This window comes from Anser cygnoides, chromosome 3 (genome assembly GCF_040182565.1).
Source record: "Anser cygnoides isolate HZ-2024a breed goose chromosome 3, Taihu_goose_T2T_genome, whole genome shotgun sequence".
NCBI lineage: Eukaryota > Metazoa > Chordata > Aves > Anseriformes > Anatidae > Anser > Anser cygnoides.
In genome coordinates, this window is record NC_089875.1 from 64928936 (window position 1) to 64946818 (window position 17883).

The window sequence follows — 17883 nt, forward strand, 5'->3', positions numbered from 1 at the left end:
ATCACTTCCATCTGGCTTTGCAGTTCTACAAACTGAACTACCGAAATCTGCCATTAACATATTTATCGCATCTGTCTTCACAGCAAAATGAAGACTTATCTGGAATTAAATTGATAAGACATAAGCTGCGTTTTTCAGCAAATGAGTTTTCCTGCAGTGCCTTCTTTCCTTCCTCCTAACTATTTCTTTTCTGCTTCCAGAGGATTTTTCATGGTTTTGGGGCCTTTATACAGCAGGTTTAATACAAATATTTCTTCTGTGCAGCAATTTACTAACCTTTCTAAATAAATACATATTAGGAAATGCATGCAGGAAAGCCAGAAAGGAGCAGATAAGAACAGACTTCAGGAATTAATAATCTTCTGGCACTAGAAATGAGGTAGGAAAATGTGGTTCATTAGCAGATGCAAAAATGCATGTGCAAGCGTAAGAAGGAGGGTTTCTCTCTGACAAGTGTAGCGTTGTGGCTCATGAGGCGTCAGCTGTGCTTCCTCTCCCTCCTTCTCTGTCCCCACTGGAAAATAAAGCTCTCCTCTCCCTGGAGTCCTCGACTCTTGACCCTCAACCTTTGACCCTCTCTCTCCACACATCCCATGTAATTTCTCCAAGTTACTTTCCAGTAGCTTTGTAAGTCCCTCATAAATAGGATGGGAAGGCTGGAAGCACGGTCCTTAATGTTTATGACCATCCCACCTTGTCACTGTGGACCAGTTCTTGAAATCTGTCAAAACCTCATCCCCACTGTGGCCTTCCTGGTGAGTCAGGCTCCCAGTCCTCCACATTCCCCCGTGCTGCAGCTTCTCACTCCCCCAAGCACAACACAATGTGCTGCAAGGTTCTTCTCCTCCTAATACCCATCCTTTGACGCATGTGCCTGATTTCCCCCAGACCTACATGCCTTGAGTCCCCCAAGACTGCATTTGTCAGCGCCCTTCAGCTCCCCCCCAGACCTCTGTGACCTTGGTTCCCCAAGGAAATTTCAAGCTTTCAGAGAAGCTTGGCTTTTCCTTTTCCTTGTTTATTCCAACACATCCTCCTCCTCTTGCTCTTCAGTCCTTCAGCGAGCTGAAGCCAAGGCCACAGCTATTGTCAGACAGGAGCTACAGGAAAATCCTAATTTACACATGGGTTTTCATCTCCTTCCCCAGCAGCACATGTTCCAAACTTTAGCAGAACTTTGATCTTCAGCCAGGTTTTTAGGAGTAAAACTGGAGGGGGCTGTAGATGCTGACTGGTATCAAGCTACTTCGTGCTTTCTTGTAGGCTGGGGAGTCCCAGCTGAAGGACTTCGTATCGGTGACCTGTTGCAGAGATCATTATAGCTACGTCTATACATGAGGGCCCATGACAATTTCCTGGCAACCTTTTATGCATCTTGATACCACACTGGGCTGAGGCCTGCATGTGTGCCAACCCTCTTGTGTCCCATATCTCTGTGAAAACTAGACCAGGCAGTGATGGCTCTGAGCTGGATGATGGAGGATTGGGACCACTGATAGACTCTGTATGAATCAAGAGGAAGGAGTTAAAGGTGTAGGAAACACTGAAGCCCCAGCTAAAAAAGGTCTGGAATTTTCCCAGTTTTCTCAGTGTGAAGAACTGGTATTAAAATCCTTTTCTCTTTTAAATGATATGAAAAGCTTAAAATTTCCACAGAGAAGCATCAAGTCTGTAGTAGGCACTTACCGTGGATTGATGTTATTCTCAAAACCAAAATAAAATGGGGAAGATAGCAATGTGCCTGCCAGAAGGACAGGCAGTAGATAATTGCCTGAAAAACTAGCAGGGCAATCTGAGGTGTAAGTCTCATTGCAGAAAGCCATTCCTGCTGCAGGAATTGCTGATACAGTATATGAAATTAAGGAAGTACAGATGAACACTTGGATATGCTGACTGACGTAAATGCCAACTGGTTAAAAGCAAATTGCATAATTTAAAGCTAGAATTGAATGTCTTGGAGAACAAAGAGATAAGAAATATCAAAATAAAAGGGATGCCTAGAAGAAAAATATATATATATATCAACCACAGAAAAATATGGCACCCTTGATAAGAAGAAGGAAAATACTGGACAGGGTGTTTAAGCCAACAGCCATTAATGTCAGTAGGAGCAGAATTGGCTGGAATGTTTTTTTCTCTCATGCAGAAAGCGAACAACATAAAATCATATATTTGTATAATACAAAGCTGGACAAAAAAGTTTTTTTAAAAAAAAGTCTGTTGCACTGCAGCAGAATAACTCTCCAAAAATATAACTTGTGGGGGATCTGAAGTGCTTTTTCCAGCCCGGGTTCCTTGCCATCTGACTTCCAATGTCACTGTTCTCCAGTCTGCACTGCCTTAATTTGCCCTTCTCTTCATAGCAAGAAGGTCAGAAAATCAAGCCTGCGGATAGCTGGCTGCTGAAGTGCCACTTATCACATGCCTGCTTAAACACATTCAGGGACTTTTCTGGGCTCTGAAGACCAACTGGCATAAACTGCCTGATGTCTCTGCTAGTAACGCTTTCAGTCTCCAGCTTTGTCTGGGTGCTTGCAAACTGCATTCTGGAGTGGGCCTTGGGGTGTTCGAATGCCCAGATTGTACCCAGGAGCAGTTTGAGAAATAGCTTGTTGGCATAGGTTGAAGTGGAGCCCACAAATGCTTACAGGCACCAACCTGTTCAATCAGACAACATTGATGTAGCCCTGTTTGCTGCTTGGGCAGTGCAAGGGCCCTGAGCCTTAGAGGGTGGCTGACAAGACTGGAAACAAGAAGGACCAGAGTCCAGTTTCTGAAAACTTCATTCTCTACTGGGCATGCACAGGCACTTACTGTGGAGTAGCACAAATGAAACAGTGTTGAGCAGTTTAACATTCTGCTGTGGGATATTCTGTTAAAATAATTATTCTCTGGATGCTTTACTTGAGGGTAAGGATAACCTAGTAAGAGAGCAATATGCTCTAGTGACATGCAGTGGCAAATATGCAAGTTCCCAATCTGTTAGCAGCTCTTAAACAAATAAACAAAAACAAACAAACAAACAAACAAAAAAGGTATGTACCTCAAGGATGTACATCAGAGTCACTAAAGTGTTGAACACAGTCAGTGTAAAAGAAAGTACTGACATTTCCCATTCACATTATGCGTTTCTTCATGACATTCAGGCTTTTTCAGTACTGTCATAGCCAGGCATCCCAGAACTGAAAGTATCCCAAAAGGTTGGGATTATGCTTTGAAATACATTGCCCTATGAAATGAAATGAGAAACTTGCTGTCAGTGTGACATCAGGGTCAAAGCCCAAAGGATCTGTAGGCATGACTCACATTTTCCAGAGTCCTTACAATGAGGAATTCAGCGATTATGAGGAAATGGAGAATGCCATGGAGAGACTCATCAAATCCATTAAAACTTGGAAAGACACTCCCAGCCCCGGGCTTACCCTCTCTGCTTTTTGAATGTGTTAGTACATAGACATGATATAAAAACTATGTGATAATAAAATGAATAGTGAGGCTTATCAATTACTATATGAGAGAGTTTATAGAGGCTGTGTGTTCAATGACTGTATTGAGAAAATACATGTCATGTGTTCAATGACTGTACTGAGAAAATGAATTTCCTTTCTCTGTGGATGGAGATGTATAATTTAGACAAACCTTTGTCAAAGTATTTAACAGCATTATGCTGTTGTTTTATCCTAAGACACGAAATAATTTTACTGATAAATATTTTAAATAGCAATATGTTGCAAAGCTGTGGTTCAGAGTTTCCTCCCATTAGTTTTGTTTGTTTTTTTGTTTGTTTGTTTTTAATAGCGACAAGAGTTTTGGGGAGGCACAGGTTGTTCTGTAGTTATAACTATTGTGATTCCAGTGGTGCCACTGAAAAATCAGAGCATGGCTCTCAGGCTTACAATGGCTGTAGACAATAGCTTGTATCAGTGGTTCACTTGAAAGAGCATGATGAGTCTTATCAGAATATCACGTGGCAGGAAACAATGCAGAAAAAAAAAAAAATAGAAGCCTCTTTGTTAGTTTGTGGCATGACATGCACCACCCTGGTGGGCAGCACTGGGGCTAAAGAATGCTTAGAGTAAAGAAGATTGGAGTCCAGATTAGCTCCAAAAGAAAGACCAGGAATGACACTATCTGACATGATGAGGTTTAAACCTGATGCATAAAGCAGAATAAAGCTACTCCCAAAGCATCTTTTTATTATAATAAAAAATATAATAACATATTATATAACATATTATAAATAACATATCATATGTATATGATATAATTATAATAATAATATTTTATATGAGAAATGAAGAAACTGTATCTAGAGATACTTTTACTGATTCACCTGTTTTACATAAGTGCTATGTTCATGTTCTGCAGTATTAATGAGGAAAAGAGCGTCTGAGTTTGCTTGTGAAGTGATCTCATTTGAAGGAAGATGTTCCAAGCAGTTGAACAGCAGCTCAACAAGAAAATTCTGGCCATGTGAGGAGTGGGGTTGGCAGGAGCTCCTCAGGTCTGGGTTATATTCCCTTGTCTTTCATACACCTCTTCTGTGACACGAGGCAAATCGCATAACTATCATTGCCTCAAGATACATGAAGGAACTGCCATGTGTGAAGCAAGGGTGTGGATTTCCAGCTCATTAGTTACTCTATATGGATGCTTAAATCTCAGGTAAATGCAAGATACATTACCTCCCTTCTGTAAGGGTCAGAGCTACCTCACATTTACTCTGGAGCCTTAACCACCCAGACAGTTGCCATGGAGTAGTTAATGAGCTGTAAATCCACACTCATTTACTTTGTAGCAACTTGTTCACGTAGCTGTCTCCTCTATGAAATGGGACGTAATGCTTCATTTTCCCATTTTCTGGGCTATTTATAGAGACAGGCATCATTTATGCATATATATATATTAAGCTTTTTTTTTTTTCTCCTTTTTTTTTTTCATTGGCTACCACAAAAGGAACCACAGTAACACCAGAAAAATAGTGACAATGAAATACCCAGACATGTTTTAACCTTGCTTAAAAGTTTTCAACTGAAAGTTAATTTACTGAACAGGTGCAAAATGAAACTGGCTGTCGTCTAGGACAGCTTAATTCTGAAGTGTGGATATTTGAAAGAGGAAGAAACAAGAAAGAAGAGAGGTGTGAACTTGTCCCATATAACTTTCCAAGGTGTTAACCTTGAAGCTCACTAACACATTTTAAGCTTGATCTTTTGTTAACCACTTCAAAGTTTATTCTTATGGTAGGCATGAGCCTTTGTGCTTGCCTGTTTGCACCTTCTGTTGCATATCTAGCATCTTAAGCCATGTCTTCACCTGGTGGCTTACAGAATGTAGCAGCAAGTTTCGAGACATGAAAGGTTATGGATAGAAATTGAGACACTTCTCAGAATGCCTCCTTAAAATTTCCCCAGTCTGTGGGACTTTGACAGATGATAGCATTAAACTAAAAGTTGCATGTTAAAGGTTAGTTTGTGTAAGCATACAAGGTGTCAGCAAAGACAGAAAATGAGGAAAGAGACTGCTACAGTATAGGTTATATATGTATTTTTTATTGATAGATCATATTTGAATAAAAAGTGGTGGGACGTAACTGATGATGTATAACTGAATACTGACCCAAAAGTCCATTTTTCCAAGTCAACTGTCACACATTGCTTTTACAGCCAAATCATTTATACTGCCTGTAGTGATGGAGCAGCACCACCATTAGGATGGAAGAAAGGATTAAGGAGGTATGCTAGGAAGGTGAAATTGAGAACTAGTGGAACAGAAAAATGGGATACCCAGTTATCTTCTATCAAATTGTGAAATGGGATGGGAAGGCAGAATTATATAGGATGGAGGGAATTGCATTTTCGTTACAAGACCTTTTTTTTTTTTTTTTTTTTTTTTGAGGAGGAGGAGGATGATTTTTCTTTCTGAGTATGACATTTTCTCCTTGTGAATATCCTAAGTTATGACTATTCTGACCTCATTGTTTCTCACATAAAAAGGAAAAGTAGTGTACAGAAAAAAAAATCTGCTTAAACCACACAAAATGATTTAAAAATGCTTACATACACTGTAGTGAGCATGAAATGTCTGCTTTTTATCTGCTGCTTTGAGCCTCACTGAACAGAGAAGGACCAGAGTGATTTTGATTTGCCTCTTAGTTGTACTCCATACAGTCAGTCAACATCTGACCTTATGGACACCCAGGCCACAAGCCTCTAACACTGCTGATGTTCCTGCTCTGCTCTCATGGTTCAGGCAGTAAGAAAATGGATGCAAAATACAGAAGCTAGGAGGAAAACAGGAGCTAACTCCTTAAACAGCAGGCTTAGGTTTTGCATAATGCTTATTGTTAGTGTTCATCTTCAAAAAACATGGAGATAAAATCCTCTCATAAAATATTGAAACCACTCCTGCCCCATGTGAACATTTGAATGTGAGAGATCTCCTTCTACCCTTCAAAATGGAAAGTAAATCTTCTTATAAATGTTAGAAGTTATTGAATAATAATATGGCAGTGGCCTGATGCTGCTATTGTTGAACCTAAATGAAGAACCTTATTAATCATGGATTTGACAGCTCATTCAGTTATAATGATGTTTTCTGTCAATCTAAGCTCTCATTATAATTGGATCTTACTTAGAAAAGAAGATGCTCCATTGACTGCTCAGATGCAGGAAAATACAGGTTTGCAAATGAAAATATCAGTCTGAATTCTATTTCCAGGGAGCCTGCTTATGCATGTACAAGTTGGATAACACTTTAATCCTTGCTGTGTGTCATATTTGGTCGTTACTGTAATAAGGTTCTCTCACTGATGAGGTACCAGCTCCAGAGTCAAGACAGTGAAAGTGAAAGCAAGACAAGAAAATGCAACTTTTTCTGGGGGTTGCTGGCATATCATCACTACAACCCCGTTGCAAAGAATTAACTGAAATAAATGGCTTGACTATATACAGAAGTGTGCTAGGCTGTGAATTTACATTGAATTTGTTTTTCTTTAATTTGTTGCTTTTTTTGTGGACACTCAGTATGCAGAAAGTATTAGATATTTTACATGGTATTGAGAGAGGATTAAGTTGCCTCAAACCATGGCAGTTTAATGTTCTATAGGAATATTTACAACGAGTTAATGGCAAGAAAGTGTATGCTTCTACTCCCACTATCTTTATAAGCACTACCTTTATAAACAAGGCCAAAGACAGAACAAGCAGTTGAGAAATTTGTAAAGACAAACAAATATTCAAGCTGAAACTGAAAACACTTTGGAAAGCACTTCAAATAAGTGTCATTTAGAAAAGATTCAGTTGGAAAAATCTGTAAATTTCATGTTGGAGGCCCCTATTCCATGGGTGTAAAAGAGGGAGGTGGCTTATTTCCATGGAGGCCACAGTTCATTAAGGAAGCCTAGTAAGTGTAACTTAGACTAAATTAAAAAAATAAACTTCTCTGGGACAGCTGAAATGATAATTCCCAGAAAGTGTTCTTGTTTACTAATGTACCATTGTGGTTACAATAAATGGGAACTTAAAGTAGCACTTCAAAAATAGTAAAAAGCTAGCAAACAAGGAGGTACAATTTTTTTTCACTGCCTTGTAGGACGAGTTGCAAACAGTATTCTGATGCTATCAGGCCTGGGTAAAGATCAGAAAATTTTTGTGAACCAGGTAAGAAATTTGTTGTTTATGGATATGATAGGAAACATCACTACATGAAATCATAGGGGTGCTTGAAGATGTAGTTTTGATGTAACTAATTCCAATAAAAAAAGTAGAATTCAGAAAAAAACATCAATCTGCTTCAACAGAAAGTAAAGAGAGGCAAAGGAGCTGATGAGAAGCTGGCACAGCTGGTGTAAAGGTCTGGCAAGTCTTTTTGAGGTTTTCATTTTGGCCAGGCATGCGCCTGATAGGTTAACTAATGGAGAGAGGCCTGGCAACTCCATCAGCCAGTTCCCTCAGGACCCTGGGATGCATGTCACCAGGCCCCCTAGACCTGTACCTCTTCAGTTCCATCAGGTGGTCTTGAACCTGCTCTTTGCTTATAGTAGGAGGGACTTTGCTCCCCCTGCCCTCATCTACAGATGCAGGGAAATTAGAGATGTGGGAAGTCTGACTTGCAGTGAAGACTGACGCAAAGAAGCTGTTGAGTACCTCAGCCTTCTCCGTGTCTGTTGTTACTAGTTCTTGGTTCTCATTTATTAGAGGGGGTACACTCTCCTTGGCCTTTCTTTTCTGGCCAATGTACCTATAGAATCCCTTCCTGTTATTTTTTGCATCTCTTGCCAAGCTCAGTTCCATCTGTGCCTTGGCTTTCCTGATCCCATCCGTGCACATCCGGATGGCATCCCTGTACTCCGCCCAGGCCACATGTCCCTGCTTCCAGTGGCCGTGCATTTCCTTCTTATGCCTCAGTTTGCCCAGCAGGTCCTTGCACAGCCATCCTGGTTTCCTTGCTCAATTTCTTGCACAAGGAGATGGAGAATTATTGTGCTCTAAGAAAAGCATCCTTAAAGAGTTGCCAGCTCTGGTCAGTTCTTTTGTCTCTAAGGTCAGTGTCCCTGGGGATCTCATCCATTACCTCTTTAAACAGCTGCAAATTCTCTCTTCTACAGGGTCCTGATTTTGCTCTTTGCCAAGCCCATATTTCTTAAGATCACAAACTCAACCAGAGCATGATCACTGCAGCCCAGACTGCCTCCAATCTTAACCTCTTTAATGAGTTTGTCAGCACTGGTGAGCAGGAGGTCCAGTAACACTTCTCTTATGGTTTGTTTTGTCAATACCTGGACCAGGAATTTATCCTTGATGCACTCCAGGGGTCTTCTGGATTACTTACAGCCTGCTGTGTTTTTTTTTCCCAGTGGACATCTGTGTGGTTGAAATTCCCCAACAGGATTAGAGTGTGTGAGCACAATGATTCTTGTAGCTGAAGTAAGAAGGCCTCATCTACAGGCTTCCCTTGATCAGGTGGCCTGTAGTAGACCCCAACTACAAGGTGTCCTTTATTGGTTTGGTCTTTAATTCTTACCCACAAGCTCTCAATCTGTCTGTGCCTGTTTCTGAGAGGCAGCTCTTTGCAGCCTACCTATTTCTTAACATAGAAGGCAACACACCCACCCTTCCTTCCCTGTCTTCTGAAAAGCTTGTAGCCCTCAACTTCGGTTTTCCAGCTGTGTGATTCATCCAACCACATTTCTGTGATAACAATTGGGTCATAGTTTTCTAAGTGCACCATGGTTTCCAACTTTTTCTGCTTGTTTACCATGCTGCATTCATCTATGTAGACGCACTTCAGCTGGGCTATCAGCTGGATCAAATTTTAAGAGGAGCCCTCCATAATTCCTTTGGGACAATTCACAGGTATTTCCCTGTTACTTCCTAAAGTGCTCCCTGGTTCTTCTCTGTCACTCCCCTCCCCCTGGTGAATCTAGTTTAAAGCCCTGCTGATAAGTCCAGCCAGTTTGCTTCCCAAAACACCGACCTGTTGCCTGGCCTGTTCAGGTGCAACCCATCTGGTGTCAACATACCCGCTCTCTTGAAGGTACTTCTAAGATCACAGAACCCAAAACTCTGAGCATGACACCAGCCACACAGCCAGTCATTCACTTCATCCATTCTTCTCCTTCTTCTTGGGTCCCACTCTCCAGCTGGAAAGGTAGAGGAAAACACTACTTGTGCTCCCGTTCACTTCAACATCTTTCTGAGGGACATTCACAGTCCCTTTAGATATTTTAGAGTCTGTTCATTACAGCCTCTTTTGACCCTACAAGAAAGAGTTGGAATTGGTAGTAGTCCTCTCTAGAGAGTTTGTCTGGATAGCAAATCTCTCTAGAGAATTTGTCTGGTTAACAAATAGGTGCTTCAGTGCCTTTCATTGAGGAATCTCCAATTACTAACACCCTTCACACTTTTTTTGGTGGCATTAGTTCTAATACAGGTGGTTGGTTGGTCCAATTTCATATGGTTGACCTTTCCTGGGTCTTGACATTTACTCATGCACTCCTTGTTTTTTTTTTTTTTGTTTTTTTGTTTTTTTTTTGTTTTGTTTTGTTTTTTCCAGGCCCAGGGCATTGTATCTGTTGCATAAGGGCACTTTGAGGGCAAGGGGAAAACTCTTCCTTTGGCTCCAAGCAGAGACAAGGGTCTGGTCTGCATTGTCTTGTAAGTCAATCAAGCCCATCAGCTCAGGGTTGGAAGCTGGCTTGCCTTCCCGTTGCCAGGACTTAAGGCAGGGCTGTTGCTCAGCCCATGTCAGTGCACAATACCATGCACCAATCCCTTGCTCAGAATCCTGGATACTACACTGACTGGTGAACTCCTCTTGCAACATCGTGACTTGATCAAAAAGTTCATCCATCTGGGCACACTTGCACCCACGACATCCACCTCTGCCTTCAGGCCCTAGGGGGACTTCCAGATTCAGGATTTCCTTGCAACTGAGGGTCTGGGCAGCTTGTCCAGTCCTTGGGAGGTCTGTTTGGATGTAGGCCTCTACCCAGGGTGGTTGTGGCCCCTCCAGTCAGTACAGCTCATTACTATAGTTTATACTTTATACTTTTATATTACTATAGTTTATACTTTAGTTTGTGCCAAGCAGAGACAACTTAGAATTTATGGAGACTGCAGTGCCTGAGGGAAGTAAGGACAAGGCTAAGAGTGAAAGTGCTGCAAATGTAAACAAGAATAAAATTACAACAGAATTAGGAAAGTGCTTTTTGTTGTTGCTTTGCATCTGTTTACAAAGTTTTGTGCATGAATAACTGACTGATGTTTCATCTCTAAATGAATAAATAAAAGTCAAGATTTGTTTTGTGGGAAAAGTTAATATCAGGGTATTTCTTGTGTTGATGAAGTGCCAAGGTCATCCAGTCATAGACCAGAAGCTTTCATATACCTCTGCAATCATTCATGTAGCATAAATTTGTGGAGGTAATCCAATGGTTTCTAGAGTGCCTGTTAACATAAAGCAAACAAACAAAAAAACCAATAAAATTTGCCATGGAACTATGTAATTCATATGGTAGAATAGTATTTCAAATAATACTTTTTACAATGTATAACCTGGCCAGCAGCTGTTGAATACATAAAATTAAAATTTATATTCATGGGATATCTGTGAAAAGGTCAAGTAGGAGACATTTTAATCTATGCTTTCAATTTGTGGCTATATGTTGGTAGTAATAAATCAAAGCAGCTTTCAAAAAGAAAAACAATAACAGTAGTACATAACTTTAAAAATTATATGGACAACAGGTTAAACTAGTTTGTCTTTCTTGAGCACCTAAACACATTTTCTTTATTTTTTTTGGTAATGATCTCTTATATAATTACAAAATGAGATTTGATACCTGATGACATAAAACGAATGTGCAAACAACTTGAAATTAATGGAACTTTTCAGATAATTTCAAACGACACATCACTAGGAATATTTTTCTTGACTTTTTCAAATATTAATACAATTTTCCACCTGATAGCAGGTACAACACAGTTCTAATAATACAGTGACACTCTGCTATACTCATTTGTTGATTTCAAAAATCCTTTAAAAGTGTTTTATGTATTCAGAAGTGCTTATACATTGTATGCACCCTTAACCAAAATGTCATGCTTAGGGTTTTTTTTTTCAACATGTAGATGTAACCACAAAGAAACCTCTACTCCATTATGAAAACACCTGTCAGAAGATTTGGTTTTTCTAGTTGACACAGTTCATTAGGCCGTGCCAAACTGTTTCCGTTCTGAAACCCATACTACGAGCATGCTTTTGACTGCTTTACTGTTCTTGTAGCTGCTCAGCTGTGACTATATCTTGACGCCTGTGTTCTGTTTTAGGCTGTCCATGGTTGGATAGATGGACCTCCTGGGACACATGCAGACTTGGTTTAAACAAATACAGCTCCATTTGTTTTAATGGAATTGAAAGTTTTTCCAAGAAGTGTGAATTCGGAAGTTTTTTGTTTGTTTGTTTGTTTGTTTTTAGGGAGGAAGATGGCATGCATGTTTCTTCAGTGCTGTGCCAACATGTTGCAGTGACTGATGGGCTGGGACAGCTCCACTGCAGACAAAGGCACCATTTCTGAGGTGGCCGTGTGTGCGCTACATTTGTAAGCTCCCATTACGTCTTGTACTGTCAGCAGTGCCAACAGAGCTAATTAGCCACTTTGTGGTTAGCTGAATCACCTTTTAACTGTATTAATGAAGTTTCCTGCCTGTAGTCAAAGCAAGAACATGTGGAGCATGTACATAGGTACTTGTAGTTATTTACTTTTCTGTGCCTTTATCTGGAGTGAACTCTGCCCAACGTGCAGTATGTAACCCAAACTGAATTATATGAATCTTTTTTTTTTTTTTTCATGACAGAACTGTGATTTTTGCCTCTGTTTAGAGAAAGGGTTATCATGTTACAGTCGCTGATACTCGTGAGGCCTGCAACCAGTCCAAGTGAAGCCCCAAGGCCATGGCTCTGTGACATGGCCACTGCAGGGCTATATGGCTGCAAGGTCTGAAGGATGAGCTGAACCCCTGCTTCAGGAGTTAGAGCTTCAGCAGAGAAAGCTGAGGCTTAGTTGTCCATGCGTCCTCCTGGAACCTGTGACACACCATCTGTTGTGGGAAAATCACATTCTTGGAGGATTATTTCTACCCCCATCCTACGAATTGCTCTAGGACCTTGCCTTTTTCATTCTTCCAGGTATGTGGCATGTGTCTTAGTGTCTCAGTCTTGTTCAGGAGTCTCATGGGGTCTGGAAGTTTGCATATCAAGCGTGAAGTTCACTTCTGCAAGGAATCAAGAATAAACACCATTTAATTTGCATGTAGGTCCTCAAAACAAAGGTTTGAGGATTCATGCTCTCCTGTTGTGCATATAGCATTCCTACTGAAGTGAAAAGATGATCAACGAAAATGTAGATGTAGCAGAATTCCATAGTAGGGCTGGGAAAATTTTGTGTTTCTCAGATTTGTTTTTCTTACATAAAAATAAATATTGTCATGATAGTTGAAATTCTTGAGGAGTGCCCTTTTTCTCTGCAAATGTGCCCACACACAATTAATTAGAAAAGATGAAAGGTATTTATTTTGACAGTTCAGCCTTATAGGATGTCCTGTGTTTTTCTTAGAACAAGAAGTATAACAGGTATTTCTGAAACCTTAATCTTCATTCCTGTTGAAGATGTAAAGTAGCAGTTTGAATTTTTTAAAAAAAAAATCTAGTAAGATTTTAATACATTTGTTGTGACAAAGAAGACTTTAATTACATGAATTTACATTTGAAAAAGCATTTACATTGCAAGAAACATTTATGGTTTGTACTCCTCTCATGAAGTTTGATTCCTGTATACAGAAAGTGTGCACACTCTCTCTCCTCTCCTCTCCTCTCCTCTCCTCTCCTCTCCTCTCCTCTCCTCTCCTCTCCTCTCCTCTCCTCTCCTCTCCTCTCCTCTCCTCTCCTCTCCTCTCCTCTCCTCTCCTCTCCTCTCCTCTCCTCTCCTCTCCTCTCCTCTCCTCTCCTCTCCTCTCCTCTCCTCTCCTCTCCTCTCCTCTCCTCTCCTCTCCTCTCCTCTCCTCTCCTCTCCTCTCCTCTCCTCTCCTCTCCTCTCCTCTCCTCTCCTCTCCTCTCCTCTCTCCTCTCCTCTCCTCTCCTCTCCTCTCCTCTCCTCTCCTCTCCTCTCCTCTCCTCTCCCTCTCCCTCTCCCTCTCCCTCTCTCCCTCTCCCTCTCCCTCTCCCTCTCCCTCTCCCTCTCCCTCTCCCTCTCCCTCTCCTCTTCCTCACTGGATATTGCCAAATATAGCACCACAGAAATAAAAAAAATGTTGAACTTTATTTTTCTTTTTCAGTATTATACATCCATTTAATTCGCGTTCATTACACAAATAACTTACTGTACAGAATTGCTGTCCTAGATAATTTTCAATGGTAGATAAAACAAATCACTAACAGAATATTTTTATACTGAAATTCTCTTTTTTTTCAGTATTTAATAAATGTGTCCCCAAATTCTAGTCACTCAGGTTCCATATTTTCATTAACAGGTGCAATGAAATAAATTTATTTCTTTTGCATGGTGCTTTCTGATCTTTATTTTATTAATTTTTCTCATATCTGGAAGATTTATATGAATAGATTTAATTTACAGATAAATATGATTTATAAAACTCCACACCATATTGGTAACCCTCACTTAAAACCTAGTAAGTTAGTTTGCTTTTTATCAATTTACCTGAAATGGTCATAGCTTATATACTCGGATAACCTTGCATAAGACTCTTTATTAAACCTGATAGGATTATTTGCTGATATTCCACCAGTAAGAGAACATTTGTACACCTAACATTGCATTTCACTTAAAAACTTGCTCAGTTAAGGAAAGATGCTATCTCTACTGTTTTAAGCAGCATTTTTGTGGAGAAAGAAAATAAGCCCAGAAAAAGCACATTTTTTCATATTAGAATTTGATTCACTTCTGCATAGTCAAATAAGGAATGCAATATTCATCTGTCAAAAAGTTTTTTATCCACTTAGCCTCTGTTTTACACTTTACAATAAATGGGGTGATATATAATCCCCATTAATTAATTGATCAGCCTGGGAAAACATCACTGTCATTCAACTTGCAGAACATGACTGATGACTGAAATGTTCCCAATAAAGCATATTCAGTACAAGTCTAAAGGATGAAGTATTTGGTAGTGCTCCTGTTCAGAACACTATTTCATCTCTTACTACTGCAAATATTTTTCTCTTTAAATAATTAAACATATATTTTAAATAAATATAAATAAATATTTTAAATTTATATTTTAAAACATATATTTTAAAAATTCTTTTTGCTTTTCTGATTTGCATCTTGTGGGTCCATTTGGATATGTTTTTTGAGAAGAAGGAACACATCAGCGATATTTAAAATAAGAGAAATTAGCAGTGATAAAATAGGAGCATAGTTGTTGGCTTCCCAACATTCACAAGGAACATTTCAGAAATGAACTGTCTTGATGCATGTCAGCAGGTAAAAGTACCATTACTGAACATCTCCTGAGAAAAAGAAAAAAAATATAGCAATATTGTATGACCTTTGAAGGACTATCAATGTATCACTGAAAGATAAATTGACCAGTTGTAGTCCTTCTGTTTGATGAAATCATAACCAGTTGCAATAAATTATAAATGCTTTGGCTCCAAGGCAAGCCTGAATGCAGACATGTCATTGAGTCCTGTGATCATGATGGGTAACATATTGGATACTTTTCTTCACTAAACTGAATTAAAAGACATGATCCCTTCTGGTTGTAATTTGTATACTTTTTTTCTTTTTTTCTTTTTTTTTTTTGACAAGACATTAAATTCCATTACAGCAAAAATTAACATTTTACCACTCTTTCATGACTGATATTCATTCAGGCAGGAGATTACATTTCATTTGTGGATACTAACTACTAACAGCACAGACCAGTGATGTGAGGACACTGCTCATGCCTTCTCTACTGCTTGTTACTTCTCTTTAGAAAGATTTATATTCTCCACCAAATTACCTGACAGCTCAGAGGATACATTGGCTCTGACAATAATTAACACATCAGGATTTTTGCTTGTTTGTTTTAAATGTGAACATATTTAATTTTTATGACTATTTATCCTATTGATGTCTGTGGCCTTTAAAGCAAAAGTTTCAGGTGTTTTACATAAACAGCAAAAAAGCCTTGGTTATAGAATCCCCTTGTTCTACAAGTCTCATGCTTGTTTTACCTCTTTTTGCAAGCTGCAAGGTCTGTTCCTATGGCTTTTAAAATCTATATATGGATTCATCTCTACGAATCTACAAATGTTCAGAGCTACAAATGTTGAAAAATCATTGACTCACTGTAGATGCCCAGAGGATTAATAATTTAAATAAAAACTGTCAGAACGGGGGTAGTGTTTTACAGTCAAGAAATGCCTTTTCCCCATACTATTTGCAGTCAAAAAATGTCTCTTCCCAATACCATTCCCCTTCTGGTGCATGCTGGCATAAATAATTCCTCCACTGTTAGTGGAGCTATGTTAATTTATACCCGCAGAGGACTTGGTCTCAAAAGTCTAATTTAGATGACAACGCTGAAGTGCAGGGACTTGCCATTTTTATTTGTATGTAAAGTACCAGGCACTCAAGTAGTGGTGTGTCATTAAATTATTTCTAGAAAATAAATTGCCGTTTGGAAGGCTTGCTCTTGGGTAAAATTATATCTTTTTGTATGACTTAAGACAGATGCAATGAGTTAATTTAAACAGCTCCTCTTCACTTCCCTAATTTTGTTCTCTCTCCTATCTCCCATCTCTCCTCTGTCGAGCATGCCTTCTTCTCTGGATCTGACTGAAATAAATACATCCTTGCATGGTAGCTCAAGTACTTCATTGCAATGTTCCCTCTGTTCTGAAGGGCCTTGGTAAAAAATAAGGTAGTAGGGCATAAAAGTGGTTGATGTCAGTTATAGCTCCTGGGGCAGCTAAAAGTTGCATGATAAGAAGACTGTTTAAAGCCATTGAGGCTCCCTTTTTCTGAGCTGTAAGTTTTCCGCTGCACAGCACATGATTTTGTCCTAGGTTTGTTGACTGAATAGTAAGAGATTTGACAACAGTCTCACCTGCACACTGGACATATAGCTGTTAATGGGGCACTTCATTTCTGAGGAGCCAAGCAACTACACCAGGTGAAGTACTTCTCCTTTTCAGTTCTCATGTTGGTAATTTCATAAAGGCTGTGTTCTGTTTTCTGCAGTCCATTCTCCTCAGCATTAATTGCTGGTGTATTTGTCTTAGCTGTGTCTGAGGCTTGTTTCCATGTAACCCTGGTCCAGCTATGATGCTGCCGTTCTTGCACATTAGCTTTTACTTCTGACAAAATTAATTTGAAGTCACGAAAACAGACATGTAACTATATAAATGCTGCTAAACATGTGTCAGGGCTGTCTGGCTCACAAGCAGTGAAGAGATGTGATCCTCGCTGAGAGAGCTTGCTATCTGAAAAAAAAATCTGCAGAAAGAAAGGTATCAAAGTTAAGGCTAGTGTTATGGATGATGTAACTGAAATAGAAAGCTTATTTGTCCTATAAAGACATTATGGGCAGTGGGGCAAGCTATGAACTGATCCTATTGCTTACTAGTATTTGATTCTGTGCCTGTCGTTTAATCTTGGTGTTCATCCATACTTACCTGCCATAGCCCAGTGGAATGCGGTGTACTGCAATCTGTTTTCTATTTTGTGTAAGTCAGGTCCCTGTGGTGTTTCAGGTAACGCTGTGAGATGCTCAGTAATTATTGTCATGGTGACTGGAATATACAGTGAACCTTCAAAAAAACAACAGTTTGTTCTTGAGGAATCAATTTTAAGTTTTCTCTGAGTCGCTAATATAGGTTTTCTCAGGGTTCAGATAAACCATACCCCTGCAAGGTCACTGATTACTGGTGATGGACAAATAGGTAGCTGGAGGCAGGATTCATTGATAGTATGCACAGAAATTTGAACAGTTTTCTTTATTGGCAGACTATATTTAAATTAACACATTTTTAAATCCTTAGTCATATTTTACTGGAATTCTTCTGACTTCATACCTCTGTTACACTTAGAAGGTTTCCAGCATTCCATATCCAAAATATGTATGTTTTATAAACACATAAATGTATGTGTGCACGTGTCTATTTTATAGAGGCAAATGAACTAAGTCAAGGGTGTTTGTAGTTGCATTTTTGTTTTTAATATTGGTTTTGCACTAGCTATACAAAACAATTGTATAAGGGAAATAGGGGAAAAAAAAAAAGAGGAAATAAAAGACTAGTGCTAGCTATAAGGATCCTGTGGAGGTATTTAATTGTATTGCAGCTGTCCAAAGCTTCAGCAGTTAAGCAGCTGGA

General features: G+C 39.4%; 1 protein-coding gene across 2 annotated transcripts in view; it reads left to right on the plus strand.

The window, feature by feature from the left end:
- THEMIS (thymocyte selection associated) overlaps window positions 1–17883 on the plus strand; it is an 89205-nt gene that overhangs the window by 34657 nt on the left and 36665 nt on the right. The window contains exon 5 of one of the 2 annotated variants that reach the window (XM_066994307.1): window positions 12360–13124. The exons of the other annotated variant lie outside the window; for it this stretch is intronic. Within the exon in view, the coding sequence (XP_066850408.1) occupies window positions 12360–12413 (54 nt within the window). The 3' untranslated portion in view covers window positions 12414–13124. Of the gene's footprint in view, window positions 1–12359; window positions 13125–17883 lie in introns of those variants that run through there. 2 annotated transcript variants of the gene reach the window in all.